The sequence below is a fragment of the Ailuropoda melanoleuca genome, chromosome 13 (assembly GCF_002007445.2).
Source record: "Ailuropoda melanoleuca isolate Jingjing chromosome 13, ASM200744v2, whole genome shotgun sequence".
In the NCBI taxonomy this organism is placed as follows: Eukaryota; Metazoa; Chordata; class Mammalia; order Carnivora; family Ursidae; genus Ailuropoda; species Ailuropoda melanoleuca.
The window spans coordinates 3474474-3493884 of NC_048230.1; the positions used below are offsets into that span (position 1 = coordinate 3474474).

Genomic DNA, 19411 nt, shown 5'->3' on the forward strand with positions numbered 1-19411 from the left:
AAGAACGAAGGACATTTGGTGACAGTAAACTGACTACAATTGGAGGAAAAGATACTAATAACGAAAACAACAATAGCTAACATTTTTAAGCCAGATGCTATGCTAAATGTATTACTTGTATATTACATCTATTACTCATTTAATACAAATTTCCGTTACGTGATACATCTTTACTCATTAGAATATCAATTTTAAACATTAAAATATTAAATATTCTAATAAGCCTATCTCATGAATTCTTTCCAATCTACTTTTAATGTTTCAGTCTTTCTAATCAGCATAAATTAAATATTTCTTTATCATTTACTGAGTAATGTCTTAAGGATTGACTAGAAGAGTAAGTCTCCAAATACTAGACTTTTTTTTTTTAAAGATTTTATTTATTTATTTGACAGAGATAGAGACAGCCAGCGAGAGAGGGAACACAAGCAGGGGGAGTGGGAGAGGAAGAAGCAGGCTCATAGCAGAGGAGCCTGATGTGGGGCTTGATCCCATAACGCCGGGATCACGCCCTGAGCCGAAGGCAGACGCTTAACCGCTGTGCCACCCAGGCGCCCCCAAATACTAGACTTTTACTTCTTTTACTTGTTTTTATCATTTTTTCCTATCTCTCCTCCAGTTGGTCACAGTTCAAACTGGTTGCTTCAACTTAAACTACTGAATTTAGGAAAATAAAACACAAAGTGAGTACTTTTTAGGCTCATACAACAGAGAATAAGCAGACTGGGAAGGGCCTTTCCAATGTAAAGTATATATACTGTGGGACATAAGAGGTTTTGTTTCCATGTTTATAGCTGTTTTCCATGTTAATGCCAGGTCCATTTTATAGATACTAATGTTTTATGTCTGTCTGACCTTTGAAAAAATCAGTTATTACAGAGTGATAACACAACTGAGGGAGTACAGTATTTTACAAATTTTATTCACAGACTTGTATCCCTGGAATTCTAACAGCATCAATGGATAAAGAGGTAGCTCTGAACCTAAGCTGAACAATTCAGGGAATATTATCTCCTTTTGAAGCTCATTTGATTCTCAGTCTTCTAACTAAAGGAACTCTGACAATGACTATTAAGGTTTCCACTAAAATGCCAACACACTGAAAATATTTGGGCACCTGGGTGGCTTAATGGGTCAAGTGTCTGCCTTTGGCTCAGGTCACGGTCCCAGGGTCCTGGGATGGAGCCCCATCTCAGGCTTCCTGCTCGGCGGGGAGCCTGCTTCTTGCTCTCCCTCTGCCCTTCTCCCCTCTCTTGTGCTTGCTGTGTCTCTTGCACACACACTCTCTCAAATAAATAAATAAAATCTCTAAAAATTAAATTGAAAATATTGTAAGTTGAAATGCATTTAATACACCTAACCTACCCAACATCATAGCTTTGCCCAAATTACCTTAAACATGTTTAGAACACTCACATTAGCTACAGTTGGGCAAAATCATCTAACGCAAAGCCTACTTTATAATATAGTGCTGAGTATCTAATGTAATTTAGTGACTACTGTACTGAAAGTAACAGAATGGTTGTACGGGTACAGAATAGTTATAAGTGTATAGACTGTTTACCCTCGTGATCACATGGCTGACAGAGTGAGCTGTGGTTCACCGCCAGTGCCCTGCATCATGACACGAGTACTGCGCATCACTAGCCCAGGAAAAGATCGGAATTCAAAATCTGAAATACAATTTCTACTGAATGCATATAACTTCTACACCACTATAAAGCTGAAAAATCCTAAGTCAAACTATTCTAGGTCGGGGACCATCCACGGTTTCTATAAAAAGGAAGGAGGAGGGCCCGGCTAACTCAGTTGGTAGTGGGATCGTGAGTTCAAGACCCGTGTTGGGGTAGGGCTTACTTAATTTAAAAAAAAAAAAGGAAGGATATGTGGGAGAAGACTAAAATGACAAAAACAAGTCTTCCTGCGTAAGTCGAGGAAGACTTCATCTTATTGAACTCAGTTAAGAGATTTCATATATGTGCCTTATGAATAAAACAAAACTAAGATATGTAATAACTACCAACAAATCAGCCTCTAACTTCAGAGTTCCTATATCGTATGGCATAAAAAGGAAGTACAGAATAATGGTCACCAGTGTAGGCTTAGGAATCTGACCGAGATTCAAACTGGTCTTTCTCTTACTAGCTGAGTTATTTTAGGTATGTTATCATCTGTATAACAGTACCTACCTCACAAGGTTCTTTAATCCTCACAAGGATTAAATGAGATAATATATAAAATATAGTTGCTTAGCAAGTATCTGGCTCAAGGAAGTGCTCAATAAGGACTGGCTATCATTTACATTATTACTATGCTGAAGAAATGCTTATATTTACATAAATAAGTTATGGGAAAACAGTCTTACAGTTAAACCAAAGCACTCACCACAAAAGCGTGCAAACTATGTCTCACTATATATTTATCAGCATACTTAATAAAATATAAGACTGGTACTTATTTAGAGTTGTACAATATGATTCAATTTACATCCGCTGAAATAGAAAAATCTATTCTGTTGAATATTTAAAAGGCTATACATGTTTTGTGTGCTAAGATTCCTTAGGTTTTATATTCAGAACACCAATGCAGGTAAATGGAGGAAAATGGAGGATGCATATATTTGAGTCCATCACTACCCATGGAAACTATGGTATAGCCAAGGAATAGGTTTTCTAGAACTGACAGTGGCTTTACTAGGAACAACTTATAAATGCAAGTACATTCCTCAAAGCATGAGTAGATTAAAGAACTCTTCTTTGAAGGAGTCCTCTACTGTGCTGCTATAGGAATAATTGGATGGTGGGACTTGATAGCAAGGAGATGCCAAATGAATGGATATCTGCCTTTAATAACTGCTCTGGTTTAGGGTGGAGCTCTTGTTAAAGTATATTTTCCAAAACTTTGTTTTGAAATAATTATAAATTCACAGGTATCTGTCAAGAAATGTACAGGGAGGTCGTTTACCCATTCCCCCCACCCCCAATATTAACCTCTTATGTTCACTACAATACAATATCAACACCAGGAAACAGACATTAGTACAAACCACAGAGTTTATTTTCAGATTTTTACCAGTTATACATGTATACGTTTGTGAGAATGTGTGTACAGTTCTACACTATTATGATATGTATGACTTCATGTAACTACCACCATAATCAAGATAATTTAACTACCATCACCACAATATTCCTTTGTGCTACCCCTTTATAGCCATATTCACCTTCTTTCCCCCATCCCTAATCCTGTCACCACTAATCTATTCCCAATCTCTATGTTACTTCATGAATGTTAAATAAATGGAATCATTTTGAGATTGGCTTTTTTCACTCAGCATTTTAAAGGAATGTATTTTGTTTAGTACAGATATCACAAAACAGTTTAATCCCTGCCACAAAATATTCTAGCCTACAAATGGCCTGTTAAATAATATGATTAAGAATGAAAGTGAGTGACCTAATCATACAATAGTCATTAACTGATTAGCTTTAAAATTAGCAGGCATGCAATTATTCTTATTTTATGTTTGAAGACCAGTTAGTTCACAGAATGATAAAAGAGAGTATTCATTAATAGTGCCTTCTAATAAAACCACAAATTATCATTAGTTTTAAATGTAGGAAGATAAAAATGACTCCCTGTAAGGGCCTTTATCTTTTTCCTTTTTTCTAGAGAGAATGCAAGAGAGTGGGCTTGCACGTAAGCAAGGAAGGGCAGAGGGAGGAGAATGAAAGAAAGAGCCTCAAGATCTCAAGTAGGCTCCACACCCAGTGCGGAGCCCTACGAGGAACTTGATCTCACCACCCTGAGATCATGACCTGCGCCAAAACCAATGCTTTACTGACTGAGCCACCCAGGCACCCTGGGCCTTTATCTTAAAGAAAAAATAATTCAAGCTATAAATTGGCTCATATGTAAACATTCCAACTGTCCTAAAAGTGCAAAAACTGCCATTGTACCACACCAATCTTTCGAAATAGGTTTTGTAACAAAATCTCAGGGAAATAACCTTTTATAAAACCTGAAGTAATAGTTCCTTGCAAATATTTCAACTTGATTCTACAAACATGTTCTGAGAGCCTACTATGTGTACAGCATTGAAAGTGGGAGAGGAGCCATATTTAATCAACATCTTAATTTTTTATGTCTAATCTAAGAGTTGGTATGTTTAATTTTCAAATAAGAAATGAACATGAAAAAAAAGGATGATAAAATGCCAGGTCCATTTTATAGATACTAATAATATATAACAATACTCGCTACACACACACAAACACACACACGTGGTTATCAAGTATAGGCACCATAAACTGCAAAATTAAGAAAAACACTAAGACTGGATCTTCTTAGTCTTTACTACTTCCCCTGGTAGTTTGTTCTGTATAGATAATAAAAATTATTTAACTGGGTGCCTGGGTGGCTCAGTCAGTTAAGTGGCTGCCTTTGGCTCAGGTCATGATCCCAGGGTCCTGGGATTGAGTCCCGCATCCGGCTCCTCACTCACCAGGGAGCCTGCTTCTCCCTTTCCCTCTGCCCCTCCCCCCACTTGTGTTCTCTCTCTCTACTCTAATAAATAAATAAAATCTAAAAACATTATTTAATCAATTTAATGTTTGTTTCATTGGAATGCAGTCAGACAGATATGATCTAATTAAAAGGGAAATGGTTTTTAAAACCTTCACAATTAGTTCAGATAAATGCAAGAGAAACCACATGATTGTGCATTTCTTACATCACCACGCATGTTTAGATGGGTTGACTCCTGGGGCTGTGATAACTGCCAGAAGACAAATAGCTTTATGTATTACTAGAGCTCCTTCACCAATACACAGAATATAGTTTAATGACAACGGTAAAGAAATAAGACACTGGACTATTAATTTATATTATTGGATTACCTTTCTTCAGTCACAAAAATTTTTTATAAAATTAAACAAAAATTTTTTTTAAAAATAAGAAAAAAGTTCAGAAAAGCATTCTGAATTTTTTGCAGAAATCAATCTTTTTCCGTAACTAAGTCACAAATTAAAAAAAATCACATACAGCCTTCTTTATAAAATAAGATGTTTACCTTATCCACTTACCCAAAATAGTTCTCAACTAAAGAAAAAACAGTTCAAGAATCAATCTTTCCTCAAACAGCTTATGGCTATAATTTTCGGTTGTGCTCTGAGAACTCAGAAATGAAAACTTCCTGTTCTTTATTATTCTAACTTAGCAACAGACCATTTACTACAACTCAGCAATCTCTATTATGAGCTTTGTTTGTCCACATTCACATGACTCTTTTGTAAGTACAAAGCCCGTTTAAGAGTTGCAGAAAATACACAAAATTTTTATTATATAAGCTCAGAAAGAAAAAATGGACATGGCTATCAGAAAATTTAGAAAAGAGAAAATATAAATGACCATTAACTGTATGAAAAAACGTTCAATCTTACCAATAACTAAGGTGGTGAAAATGAAAATATTAACTTTTATCATCAAATTGATACAGATTTTTAAAGTTTTATCATCCAACACTGGCAAGGTAAGGAGTAAATATATACTCCTACATTGTGAAAGTGTGAAATGGTTCCAAATTGGCAAAATGTATTAAAAGCTTGAAAAAAACATCCATTTCTTCTGAATCAGTAATTCCATTTTCAGGAGTTAGTTGTATGGATATAAAAAAAGATATACAAAAAGATTTAGGTGCTATTATAGTCACTGTATTATATAATGGGATATCCATTCACATTAGTGAAAAACTTGAAGCAATCTAACTTTCAACATTAGAAGATCAGTTAAGTAAGTTGTATACCCTTCAACACAAAGTTCTGCAGCCATTTAAAAATCTGTTTTCATGGGCGGCTGGGTGGCTCAGTTGTTAAGCGTCTGCCTTCAGCTCAGGGCGTGATCCCAGAGTCCTGGGATTGAGCCCCGCATCGGGCTCCCTGCTCTGCTGGGAGCCTGCTTCTTCCTCTCCCACTCCCCCTGCTTGTGTTCCCTCTCTCGCTGGCTGGCTGTCTCTGTCAAATAAATAAATAAATAAAAATCTTTTAAAAATCTGTTTTCAACAACATTTAATGGTATGGGCAAACTTTAATGCTATACCCATGTTTGTCCATGTTTACTCAAGAAGTAAGCCCCCTGCTAATAATCATCCCCTCGCATACTATGGCCACATTGCTTCTTGTGTCTTTTACCCTGATTAAAACCTTCCCATGAAGTCCTCTATAACCCCTGCATTCTCATCCTCTTTGATGAACCTTTATTTCCTTGACTGAAATTGGCTCTTCCCCAAAGATACCCTTTCTTTTGAGGCTGCTCACAGCTTACATACTTCACATTAGGAAGACATTGTGTCTCCTCCTGATTCTAGTGTCATACACTGTGGGTAAAAGTAAAACCCCTACACCTTTGAAGTTCATGCCATATGACTGTTACCTTTATTCCTTTTTACTTTCAATTTATGAATCCTTTATTACTATCTCTGGCACCTTGATCTCAGTTTTCTTCTCTACTTTATATCATGCCATCATCATCATAGATAATCCATACAACACCCTGACCTGACCTTGTTTTCCTCAGGTCCAGTTATTACGGTTTCCTCTCCACGTAGCCAGCCTATCATTGTCACTCTTGTCATTATCTGACTGCCCCAGCTCTGAAACTGTAAATCTGGACAACCAACCCAACAACAAACACTACTTTTCTACCAAATTTCACTGTATAGAAGATGTATATTATTTCAAATCCGTATATTGATAAAATCAGGATACACTTTAAAATCAGCAGGCATCATCTAACTGCTGTTGACCAAGAGGTAGTCTTAATAGCTGGGTCTACCTGCATGTATGTAAATACTAAAACAGTGTTAGCACCAAACCTGCAGAATGAATATCATCAAGTGTTGGTGGTACAGCATTTCTTAAAATTGTGCAATTATGTAGAGATAATTTACTTTGGACTCCCACTTGGGATTACTACTTTAACATGCCTAGGTCACTACCTCCAAACACCCTCCTTAATGACCATTAAGCTCGATGTCAGAAAGAATGATAAATCTGGAAAAACATAGTCATCAATGAGTCTGAGTGAAGAAATCAGTCCAAAAAAGACTGATTGATGATGACTCCCTCATATGCATTCCTTGGAAAATCTGAACAAAATGACAGAGAACTCACTACAATTAAGAAAAAAAACAAACAAAAAACTGTGGATTTGAAAAAGTTTCAGGGATCCCTTAACTAATTATTTTTATTCATATTTTGCTTTTTAATATATGTATAAGAGTAACCAAAGGTAAAAATTTACATCTTAAGACTAAAAGAACTCTTTCAATATCGCACTGTAAATATATAATTAGAATTCTATCTCATAAGACTATCATAGTTTAATTGATAGTGTTTTCTTAATGATGTATAGAGTAACAGTGCAACTTCACGTTTCAGATTTCAATAAAATACATAGATAGCTCTCTTGCTCATTTATTTCCACTATATCTTTTCTTTGATCTTATGGATGCCACTAATCCCTTGATTTTTCTATTTTTTGTTAGACTCTTAGGGGCACCTGGATGGCTCAGTCGGTTGGGTGTTTGCCTTCGGCTTAGGTCGTGATCCCAGGGTCCTGTAATGGAGCCCCGCACTGGGCTCCCTGCTCAGCGGGGAGCCTGCTTTTCCCTCTCCCACTCCCCCTGCTTGTGCTCATTCTCTCTCCAATAAATGAATAAAAAATAGAAACTTGGGGCGCCTGGGTGGCACAGCGGTTAAGCGTCTGCCTTCGGCTCAGGGCGTGATCCTGGCGTTATGGGATCGAGCCCCACATCATCGGGCTCTTCCGCTATGAGCCTGCTTCTTCCTCTCCCACTCCCCCTGCTTGTGTTCCCTCTCTCGCTGGCTGTCTCTCTGACAAATAAATAAATAAAATCTTTAAAAAAAAAAAGAATCTTTACAGTAGTGAATCTTCAACTACTCTTGCCAATAATCTAAACTCCCACTGCCCATCTTTCGCACCTATTTGATAAACATGAGTCCTGAATCCATGCAGCCACCTGCTGTCTATAGTAAGGCAGCTAAGTACTCCTGGAAAATATTTCTTAGCTTCCAATTGTAACTGGGTCCTAATGGTATTTACCAAATCTCCTCTTTTACTAAACTAACCAGGTCTCTCTTTTTTCTCTACCAACTATATTCAGGCCTCCTCTCTTTGTAAACCTACTACACCCTGTCAACTTTCCCTATACATGACATTACCACTACCTTTAAAAATTATTATGAAAGGGACACCTGGATGGTTCAGTCAGTTAAGCATCTGCCTTCAGCCCTTAATTTTTCTATTTTTTATTAGAATCTTTGGGGTGCCTGGGTAGCTCAGTTGGTTGGGTGTCTGCCTTCGGCTCAGGTCATGATCTCAGGGTCCTGGGATCAAGTCCTGCACCGGGTTCCTTGCTCAGTGGGGAGCCTGCTTCTCATTCTGCCTGCCGCTCCCCTTGCTTGTGCATGCTAACAAATAGATAAAATCTTTAAAGACATTACTATGAAAAATTATGTACAAAAAGTGTACAAAAAGTAACACAGTACTTGTGAATTCAACACTCAGCCTAAGAAATGGAACATTATCAGTAGAGATGAAGTCAATACATATCCTTCCATAAATCTCATCTCCCACCCTTTCCACCCTAAATTTTGTTTATATAATCTCCTTGCTTTTTGTTAGTTTTGCCACATATGTATTGAAGGAGTTCAGGACATGGCCACCTCAAAATATGCTCCTTAGGCATACTGATTATTTTGAACTGAAAACACTTGAAAATTCCCATGTGAAAGGTGCCTTCCCTGTACCAGAAGGAAGAAACAAACTTATTATCGAAGATGGGGAGCCAAGGCCAAGAGAAATCTAAACGCACCTTGTTAAAATAACTACCTTCCTTAGTCTATACATATATTTTAGTTACTTTCCCACAATTTCTACTCTGTTCACCCTAGTCTATAAGCACTTATGTCACTTCTTTGGGTCTTCATTTTTCTTGTGAGGGCTCCCATGTAAATATAAAATGAGCGTTGCCTTTCTCCTCTTAATTTGTCTGATATCAGTCCCAGCCAGAGACTATGACGGTGGAGGCATAGTTACCTTCCTTATAGTATGTCTCTAAATGATGTTAATTTTGCATGATCTGAACTTTTATACATTCTCCCGCTAATGAACATTTATTTGGGTTATTTCCTTCCCCCCTCCCCAAAGAAAGCAGCTATGAACATTGTCCGTGTGTCCTGATACACATGTATAACCAAACAGGAGAACTGCTACGTTGTAGGATATCTATCTTTAACTTCATTAAATACTGACAAATTGTTCTCCAAAGTGGTCTAACCAATTTACACTCCCACCTACAGTGTATAAATATTTCCATTAGTCTTGTGAACATTTTATATTGTCCATACTTTTCTGTATTTTCTTTTTTTAAAGGTTTTATTTATTTATTTGACAGAGAGAGCAAGAGAACACAAGCAGGAGGAGCCGCAGCAGGAGAGGGAGAAGCAGGCTCCCCGCTGAGCAGGGAGCCCGATGAGGGACTCAATGCCAGGACCCTGGGATCACGACCCGAGCCGAAGGCAGACACTCAACCACCTGAGCCACCCAGGCACCCCTTTTCTGTATTTTCTAAATGGTCTAAAGGAATATGTATTTTTTATATAATAGGAGATTACTATAACTTATTAAGTAACCAGAAATTATTCTAATTTAAGTAACAAAAGCAACTTTAAGATCCTACTCAGAACTGAAAGTTAATTATGCTTAGTAATCTTGACCAGCTGTGGAATATAAAGTGCCACCGCCTTTGTGTGGTCAAAGTTCCTAATTCTACACCTTCAGTCAGTTAGTACGTAATGTTGCTAGTCACTCAAAGCCAACGTTCAAAGAACTGAACAAACCAAACTAATACCTTTATGTAACTAAAGAGCAATTAACACCAACCTAATGGCATTTATTCATTCACTTAAGTATTTACTGAGCATGTGCCATGTGCAAGGCACTATTCAAGGTATTGGTCAAAAAAACAATGAACAAAAACCCTTGCCCTCAATAAGCTTACAAGGGAACAAAAACAGAGAAGCAAAATATGTCAGATGTATTCCACTCTATGCAAAAAAAAACAAAGAAAGGTACAGAGACTAAGGAGAAGACTGAATTTAAAACAAGACACTCAAGGAAGGCCTCAATGAGAAGGTGTCATTTGAACCAAGACCTGACAACAGTTAAGAAAACAAGTCACAATATCTGGAGAACAATTTTTCAGGCATAGAGAATAGGCAAGGGCATGGCTAACACGTCCAAGGAAGTGGACATGGATCAGAGTGAATGGAGAAGCTTACTACAGTTATTAAAAATCCAGAGGAGGAGAAATCATGGTCTGAGAGAGTCAAAGAAATATCTATGGAGGAGGAAGATCTAAGCCAAATTTAGAAAGAAAAGTAACACAGGAAAAAAAAGTTGTATTATATAAAGGAAACCCTATAAAGAAATACAATGACATGGGGTGCCTGGGTGGCTCAGCTGGTTCACCGTCGGACTCCTGATTTTGGCTTGAGTGGTGGTCTCGGGATCATGGGATTGAGCCCCACATAGGGCTTATGCTTGACGCGGAGTCTGCCTGGGATTCTGTCTCTCCCTCTTCCCCTTCCCCCACTTGTGCTCTCTCTCTAAATAAATGGAGTCTTAAAAAAAAAAGATATACAAAGACATAAACATGGCAAGAAAGGATGAAGAGATCAATATGATTAAAGGAAATGACTTCTGTATGGGTGCTAAGAACTACAATTGGACCCAGACTACATTATGAAAAATAGAACCCAAAATGTGATGCAAAGACAAAAAAGAACTTTTTACTAACTGAATGAAAAGTCATTTAGAAAAATGATCTGGAATCAATGTAATATGGGTAACAGGGAATTAGACTAGGGGCACTGAGGCTGTAAGACTATGGCACATGGGAATGGATAAATGGGATAAACTAGGTGATGCTCTAAAAGAAACAGAACTTGGAAGCAGATGGGCACAGAAGGAATGCAGAAAACAGGACCAAACATGGTATTAAAGTTTCTAAGCTAGGAGACTGCAGAAATAGTGATTAGAGGTAGAATCATACATATGTTCTGTATAGATCACTTCATCCAGAGCTGTGTTTTTAGAATGATTACAAACTGAAAAAATTATACTTCTTATCCGAAAGACATGAATGTACGTTTTTGAAATCTTATGACAACAGTTCTCCATTGAGAACTCAATTATACCTTATAGAACATGATCCTCATAATTTTACCTCCTTCAAATACTTTATCACATCCTAAGTGGAGAACCTTCTGATTTATTCTACATTTTTCTCTAATATCTAAACATTTGGGTTTTGAAGAATAGGCAAAGAACCTAACAATGTATTCATCTGAAACAATTCCTTAGGAAGGCAAGTTTTAAATCCATGGAAATAAGATAGGCTACTTACTAAAATGATGTGGAAACAACTGTCTGCCTTTTGAAAGAAATATTAAAACTCATTTCTTACCTTACCTCATTCCGTTTAACAAACACCAAAATACATTCCAGACATTATTAAACATTTAAATGTAAACCCAAGTTGCAGAACTTAAAGAATAAAATATTTTATTAAAAAGTAAAATGACAATATAGCCATACAAAGGACTTAGAGCAACTAGGACTCTCATATATCAGTAGTGGAAATGTAAAATGGTGCACAACTTTGGAAAAGAATTTAGCAGTTTCTTGAAGAGTTAAACATACACCTACCATGCAATCCAGCCATTTCACACCTAAGTATTCATCCAAGAGAAATGAAAGTAGAGGTCCATACAGAGACTCGTATACAAATGTTCACAGCCATTTTACTTTTAACAGCCAAAAACTGGAAACAATCCAAATAATCATCAACAGGTGAACAGATCAATTGTGGTATATTCATACGATAGACTACTACTCAGCAAGAAAAAAGAGTGGACTACTGAAACACACAGTGTGAATTAATCTCAAAGTAATTATGCTGAAAGAAGCCACCCCCACCCCTCAACCAAAGTATATACTGCATGATTCCATTTATATAAATTCTTCAAAATGAAAACTATAGTTATAGTAATTAGATCAGCAGTTGACTGAGTGTTGGAGAAGGGGATGGGAAGGGGCAAGGAGGAGGAACTATAAAGGGACATAAGGAAATTTGGGGGTGTGATAGATATGTTAATTATCTTTATCATAGTGACAGTTCATGGTATATACTTATGTCAAAATTTAGCAAACTGTATACTGTAAATAGATGGATGGATATATCAATTATACCTCAATAAAGCTGTTTTAAAAAGTAAAATAACATCAGGCCATACACAAAAAACTGTAGACTCTTTTTATCTGCAGTGGATAATTTTAAATAAAAAACTATATGATAATAACAATTTTAAAATAAAATGAGCTGTGGTTATTACAACTGAAAAATTTGGAAGAGGAAGAGAGGATCTGACCCAATGACCCAGTGTTTTAGAGAATCAGTTGCAAGAAACCTTTAATGAATCACCTCAGGAAGAACAAAAGGGCATATTTAGAAACTAAAGCCAGGAGCCAAAATATGTCAAACCAACTACATATAAGGACAGGTACAGAGCAAATTCAGAGGCAGGAATGTAGTAGCAGAGGCAAATTATTATGCAACAGATGAACAGACTGACAGAGACAAGCTAAAGAGCATGGTCCAAGTATACGAAGCAAATCATTCGTGGAATGCATAAAAACACTAAGATATGAGGCTGATTTTAAGAACAGAAAGCAGGGTAGCCCAAATCCGGTGAAGCTAGAGAGCGTGTAGCCAGAAACAGGTCATAGTCAAGTAGACTGCAGAATGAACAGAAGCTGTGCACAAGAAAAGGAGCCCACAGAAAAATTCTTCTCAAAGTAAGGTGGGCTGTTCCATCTGGCTTTTATCTCTGGTTGCTCAAAGAGAAATGTCCTTAATCCCAACAAAACACCCTTAGTACCTTCTGAAATTTTAACTTCTCTCAGAAGTGAAGATATTTTAGTTTTAACCTGAATTATATATAAGTTCACTTTCATAAGTATTAAAAAGAGCTCCTTGAAAGCACAGATCTTATCTTATTCAAACTTCTATCAGTAGCACCCAGTATAATGTCTTCTATACATCAGATGCTTAAATAATGATACTTAAAGGTCTGAACAAGAAAACCATAAAAAAAAATGTGCACTGAAACCTACATTATCCGCTTTCTGAATTATCAATTAATATTCCTAGGCCAGTTTCCTTCCATTGCCTAGGACCTCCCTTTGTTCCTTTCCCACTGTCAAGAGAATATGTGATCCCTAAATGGAAAACAACCAGTAAAAGCTTATATTAATAATTAGAAATAATTAGAAAAATTAATTTGTGGCAAAAAAATCTCATACAATCAAAAGCCAAATGTACATAATTTTTAAAATTAGTCATACTCAGCTTACAATTCTTGGTAAGATATTAAGCCATGCTCCCTCCCTTTGAAATTTTTCTACAAGTGAGAGGTTGGATGTAAGAAACAAACAAAAAAACTGTGAAAAATCCCTGGGGAAACAAACACTGGCTTGTTTGGACAGAGGAAGGGAAGAGTAGTAACCCAGAGCTGAACAGTATATGGCACACGAACTGGGGGGCTGGACGATGGAGAGCTTTTCAGAAATGTCTCCCTCCAGTCACCTCATGCAAAAAAAGCAATTGCTCAGAGGTAATGTGAGAGCAGCACTCCAGTTTGGCTGGGGTGGCAACCCCAATCTTTTCTCTGTTTGGGGGTCCTGGGATCAGGCCTGCGTAGGCTCTCTGCTCGGTGGGGAGTCTGCTTCTCCCTCTCCCTCTGCCTGCTGCTCCTCCTGCTTATGCTCTCTCATTCTCTCTCTGTCAAATAAATGAATAAAATCTTAAATAAATAATGTGATTTGAGATTCAATTTTAAAAAGAAACAACTTGAAATTATATAGAAAACAGAATTAAAATGAAAATATTAAGAAATGGGTGAATGGACTAATGGGTATAGCTGAAAAATGTTTTCGTGAGCTACAATTATTAGGCTAAGAAACACTTCTGCAACATAAGAGAAAGGGATAAAAATTTTTTTTAAAGGTACAAAGACATGATAGAGTATTAACTTCGTAAAAACAGAAGATACAGAAGATGTGTAAGTTAAACAGATTCACAGAAATATATGAGTAACTGAGAATTTTCTAGAATTAAAAAATGTCAAATTGAACAGCTTGTGAGTGCCGAAAAGGATAAATAAAACACATACATATAAACAACACCTTGATATATACAATGGAATTTAAGAGAACCAAAGACAAAAGAAAATTCTAAAAGCTTCTAACAAGGAAGAGTAGTTCACCTATAAAGGAATAAAATCAAAATGACATCAAAATTACTCTATGGAGTAATTTTAAAATGTTGATAGAATTTTGAACCAAAAAGTTTATATCCAAACTATCAAAAAGTAAAGATATCTTAAGCACACAAAGTTTTAGAATATTTCCTATATTAAAGGCTCTCTTTGAAAGTACTAATTAAAGGAACTATTCCCAACAAGAATGATGTTGTAAGATACATGAAAGTTCAACAAATATGGGTGCCTGCGTGGCTCACTCAGTTAAGCGTCTGCCCTCAGCTCAGGACATGATCCCAAGGTCCTAGGATTGAGCCCCGGAACACTGCATCTAGGCTCCCTGTTCAGTGGGGAGACTGCCTCTCCCTCCCTGCTCCCCCTGCTTGTGCTCTGTCAAATAAATAAATAAAATCATTTTTTTTAATAAATAAAATCTTAAAAAAAAAGTGGACAAATAATTTAGTAAAACTTAGTATTATCTTCAAAGAGGAATAAAACATGTAACCGAAACAATCCAGAGCCAAAAATCTAGGGAAGCTCTGTATGACAGAACTTTCTGGAATAACTAAAGTGTTCTACCTATGTCTGTGTTGTCCAATATGGTAGCCATTAGTCACATGTGGCTATAGACAGCATGAATGTGGCTAGTGTGACTGAGGAACTTTTAAATTTTATTTAAGTTTAAATTTAAAATTCTCTGTAACTAGTGGGTACTGTATCAGATAGCACAGATCTTAATATGTTCCAAAAAAACTTTACTTAAAAAAAGGCTGCTGGCTCAAAGGCCATAGTTTGTCAACATCTCACCTGCTAGGTGATATGAATACAGTGATGATGTGAGGTGGGGGGAACAAAAGGAGGCCAGAGTTTGCCATAGTACTTATGTTGAAGGGAGGATACTTACAAAAAACCAAATACATAAATGAAAGTCTGGATTTACCTGGAGTATGAGGCAATGACCAAAATTTGTTTTCTTTTTTAAAAAAATTTGTATTATTGAAGTACAGCTGACACACAATGTTATATTAGTTTCAGGTGCAGAACACAGTGATTCAACAATTCTATATGTTATACTATGCTCTCCATGGTAAGTGGAGTTACCACCTGTTACCACACAATGACCAAAATTCTAACTAAAACAGAGCAAATGTGTAACTTTCAAACTGAAAAGAAAATTTAATCTATTCAATGGGAAAAGGAAAAAAACCAAGTACGATAAATAAAAAAATACAAAATAATGTGACAAAAAAGTTCTAATACAACATTCCAATACACGTAATTGAGTTAAACTTACTGATCTAGAGAGAGAGTCTTAAGATTAGATTTTTCTTTTCTTTTTTTTTTTTTAAAGATTTTATTTATTTATTTGACAGAGAGAGAGACAGCCAGCTTGAGAGGGAACGCAAGCAGGGGGAGTGGGAGAGGAAGAAGCAGGTTCCCAGCGGAGAAGCCTGATGTGGGGCTCGATCCCAGAATGCTGGGATCATGCCCTGAGCCAAAGGCAGATGTTTAATGACTGAGCCACCCAGGCGCCCCCTAAGATTGGATTTTTAAAAGATGTAGGAATAGGAGGTCAATAGGGATGGCCTAAATTAAAAAAGGTACAGAAATGCTGAAAATAAATGGCTGGGAAATACAAAGGACAACTATGAACCAGGACCTTCACAGTAATTAAAAAAAAAAAAAAAACACAACAGAATCGAAGGCAAAAACAAATACAAAGGACAAAGTAGGGTACTGTAATATATACTGAAGGAAAACCAGTATTATATACTGAACTAAAAAACACAAACATTTATGTGTCTACAATAAATAAAACACCAAGACAATTCAACAGGGGAAAGAACAGTCTTTTCCAATAAATGGTGCTGGAACAACTAGATACCCACACGTGAAAGAATGAAGTTGGATACTTACCTCACGCCATATAGAAAAAACTCAAATGGATCATAGCCTAAAAGTAAGCACTAAGACTATAAAACTTAGAAAACACAGGAATAAATCTTTGATTTATTATTTATTTATTATTTATGGTGACCATGGGCTACACACTACATGACAAAATTTGAGACATAATGAACCAAGAGTAGAAGCCAAAGATTGGGAAAAAAAAAGACATAAATTACATTTCAACAGAATTAAAAATAGTTGTGGACATCATCAAGAAAGTAAAAACACATTGAATGGAAGAAAGTATTTTCAAATCATAGATATGGTAAGGGATTTGTATCCAGAATAAAAAATTCTTACAATTTAACAATGAAAAGACTAAAACCAACTTAAAAATGGACATAGGACTTGAACACTTGAATAGACATTTCTCCAAAGATATATAAATGGCCAACAAGCACTCAGTATCATTAGTCATCAAAGAAACACAAATCAAAACCACAATGAGATGTCATTTCACACCCACCAGAATGGCTAAAATAAAAAATAGTAGTGTTGATGAGGACATGGAGAAACTGTAATCCTTAAATGTTACTGATGGAACTGTAAAATGGTGCAGCAACTTTGGAAAACTGTCTGGCAGTACCTCAAAAGGTAAACATAGAGCCACATATAACCGAGCAGTTCCACTCCGAAGTATATACTCAAGAAAACGGAGAACATGTCTATACAAAAACCTGTACATGAATGTTCACAGCAGCATTATTCTTAATAACCAAAAAGTGGAAAAAATCCAAATGCCCATCAAGATGAGTGGGTAAACAAAATATGGTGTATGTATATCCATACAACAGAATATCATTTGGCTACAAGAAGGAATGAAGTATTGATAAACACTACAACACAGATAAACCCTGAAAGCATTATGCTGTGTGAAAGAAGCCATGTTTTGAGACTACAAAAGGCCACATATGATTCCACTTACTTGAAATCGAGAATAGGTAAACCTACTGAATAGGAGATAGAAAGTCAATTGGTAGTTTTCAGGAGAGTGACTGGTAATGGGCACAAAGTTTCTTTTTGGGTTAACAAGAACGTTCTAAAATTAGGTAATAATAATGATTGCACAACTCTGTGAATATATTAAAAGCCACTGCATTTTATGGCATGTTTATTTCTTTGCAATAATGCTACAAACACATACATGTACAAAGCAACAACTCTCAGAAGTATAGGGACATCAACAATTCTGAAACTAATAGATCAACAGGAAAAGATTCATTATAGAAAATACAAGTAAGTTCAAACTAACAAATACTTAGAGAACTTACGTACTGTGGAAAGTATACATGCTTTTCAAAGACACAAGAAGCGTTTACAAAAACTATGTGCTGGCCACAAAGCAAATATCATATAATCTATGTTTTTTGGTTGTAACAATAAAACTAGAAACCCGTAACCAAAAAAAAAAAAAAAAAAAAAAAAGGAACAAAAATATTAAAAAAAAAAAAACCAACCTCCACCTGTATGTCTAGAAACTCAAAAGCCATAGTTCTAAATCCTCAGGTTAAAGAAGACATTATAAAGGAAATTACAAGATAATTAGAAAAGTGCAACAACAAAAATAGTACTTATAACAAAATTTGTGAGACAACTCAAACAATACTTTAAAAAGTCTATAGATTTATGTGCTTACATAAGAAAGATTAAAGTTCAACCCAAGTTGAAAAAGTATCTATAAGAATAACTCAAAAAAACAAAGGAAACAAAGATATGGGCAGAAATCAATCAAACAGAGTTAGAAAACCACAAAATCCATAGATGAATAAAATCAAATGCTAGTTCTTTGAAAAGATTAATAAGACAGAAACTTCTGGCAAGATTAATCAAGAAAAGTGAAGAGATACAAGTGATGATAGATGAAAGATTTAAAAGTACTATCATAATACTATAATATTTAGCTTTACAATATTATGTTACAAAAGATCCTAATATTTATGTTAATAGATCTGAAAATCTAAACAGAATGGATACATTTTCTTAAATTGGTTAAAGAATCTGAGCAGACAGACCAGGGGCCCCTGGTGGCTCAGTCAGTTAAGAATCTACCTTTGACTCAGGTCATGATCTCCCTGCTTGGCAGGGAATCTGTTTCACTCTCCCTCCCTCTGCCCCTCCCCATCCCTCGTTCTCTCTCAAATAAATAAAATCTTAAAAAAAAAAATCTGAACAGACCAATAACTACAAAGACATCCTCTCCCAAAGAGCTGTAAACCCTGATAGTTATACAAGCTGAATTCTCCCAAATTTTCAAAGAGCAAATAATCCCCGTTTTCTACAATTTGTTACAGATAATAGAATACAAAGAGAAATACCTAACATGTTTATACGGCTGACATCATTTTGATTTCAAAACTAGACAGTAATAAGAAAAGAAGAGATAGCTGTTTGTGTTTTCTTAGAGTCTGTATTTGTCTACTCGGCATCCACCCACCACAAGGCCCATTATATTAACGGTATTTTCTTATTTTCTGTATTCTTGATGCTCTGGCATTTGTGACCTCGCTGACTAGGGAGAAACTCTCTCTCCCACAGCTCGCCAATTCCTAAGAGACAGCAAAGGATTAGCCCAGGAATGTATCTTTTCTATGTAAACTAACCAACCTAGAGCCCAAACTCTGAATCATCTCCTTTACCTGGCTCTTATACTCCAGGAGGGACTATTTCTCTGCCCTAAGCACTAAGGGTCAGGTATCAGCAACTAGAGATCACCTCTATAAGCCCAGAGGGCCTGCCAACATTATTCAAACTAGCCAATTCCAAAGTGTTTCCCCTGCCCTGCCTTGCCTTTGCCTCCTGACTAAACCTGGTGCTTCCCATGTCCCTGTATGGAGTGGCACACTCCCTGCTCTTGTTAACAGTAATAATCATTCAATGCACTGACCTCTCCATGTCAATGTCACCACCATAAATTAAAATCTGCAGGCAAATTTTGAGATAGTAACTAAGGCCCATTTCATTTATGAACACAGATGTCTGAAAACCCTAAATGAAGAATTAGTGAACTGAATCTGTTAGTATATTATAAATAGCACATACTGCTCAAAAACAATTTACAT

At 36.3% G+C, this 19411-nt stretch overlaps 1 protein-coding gene and 1 pseudogene across 6 annotated transcripts in view; one reads left to right on the plus strand and one right to left on the minus strand.

The window, feature by feature from the left end:
• Positions 1 to 19411, minus strand: part of NSRP1 (nuclear speckle splicing regulatory protein 1) — a 48354-nt gene that overhangs the window by 11899 nt on the left and 17044 nt on the right. The window contains exon 2 of one of the 6 annotated variants that reach the window (XM_034640208.1): positions 11791 to 13362. The exons of the other annotated variants lie outside the window; for them this stretch is intronic. Coding sequence (XP_034496099.1) covers positions 11791 to 11793 — 3 coding nt within the window. The 5' untranslated portion in view covers positions 11794 to 13362. The remainder of the gene's footprint in view (positions 1 to 11790; positions 13363 to 19411) is intronic. 6 annotated transcript variants of the gene reach the window in all.
• LOC117795818 lies at positions 7105 to 7189 on the plus strand (annotated as a pseudogene).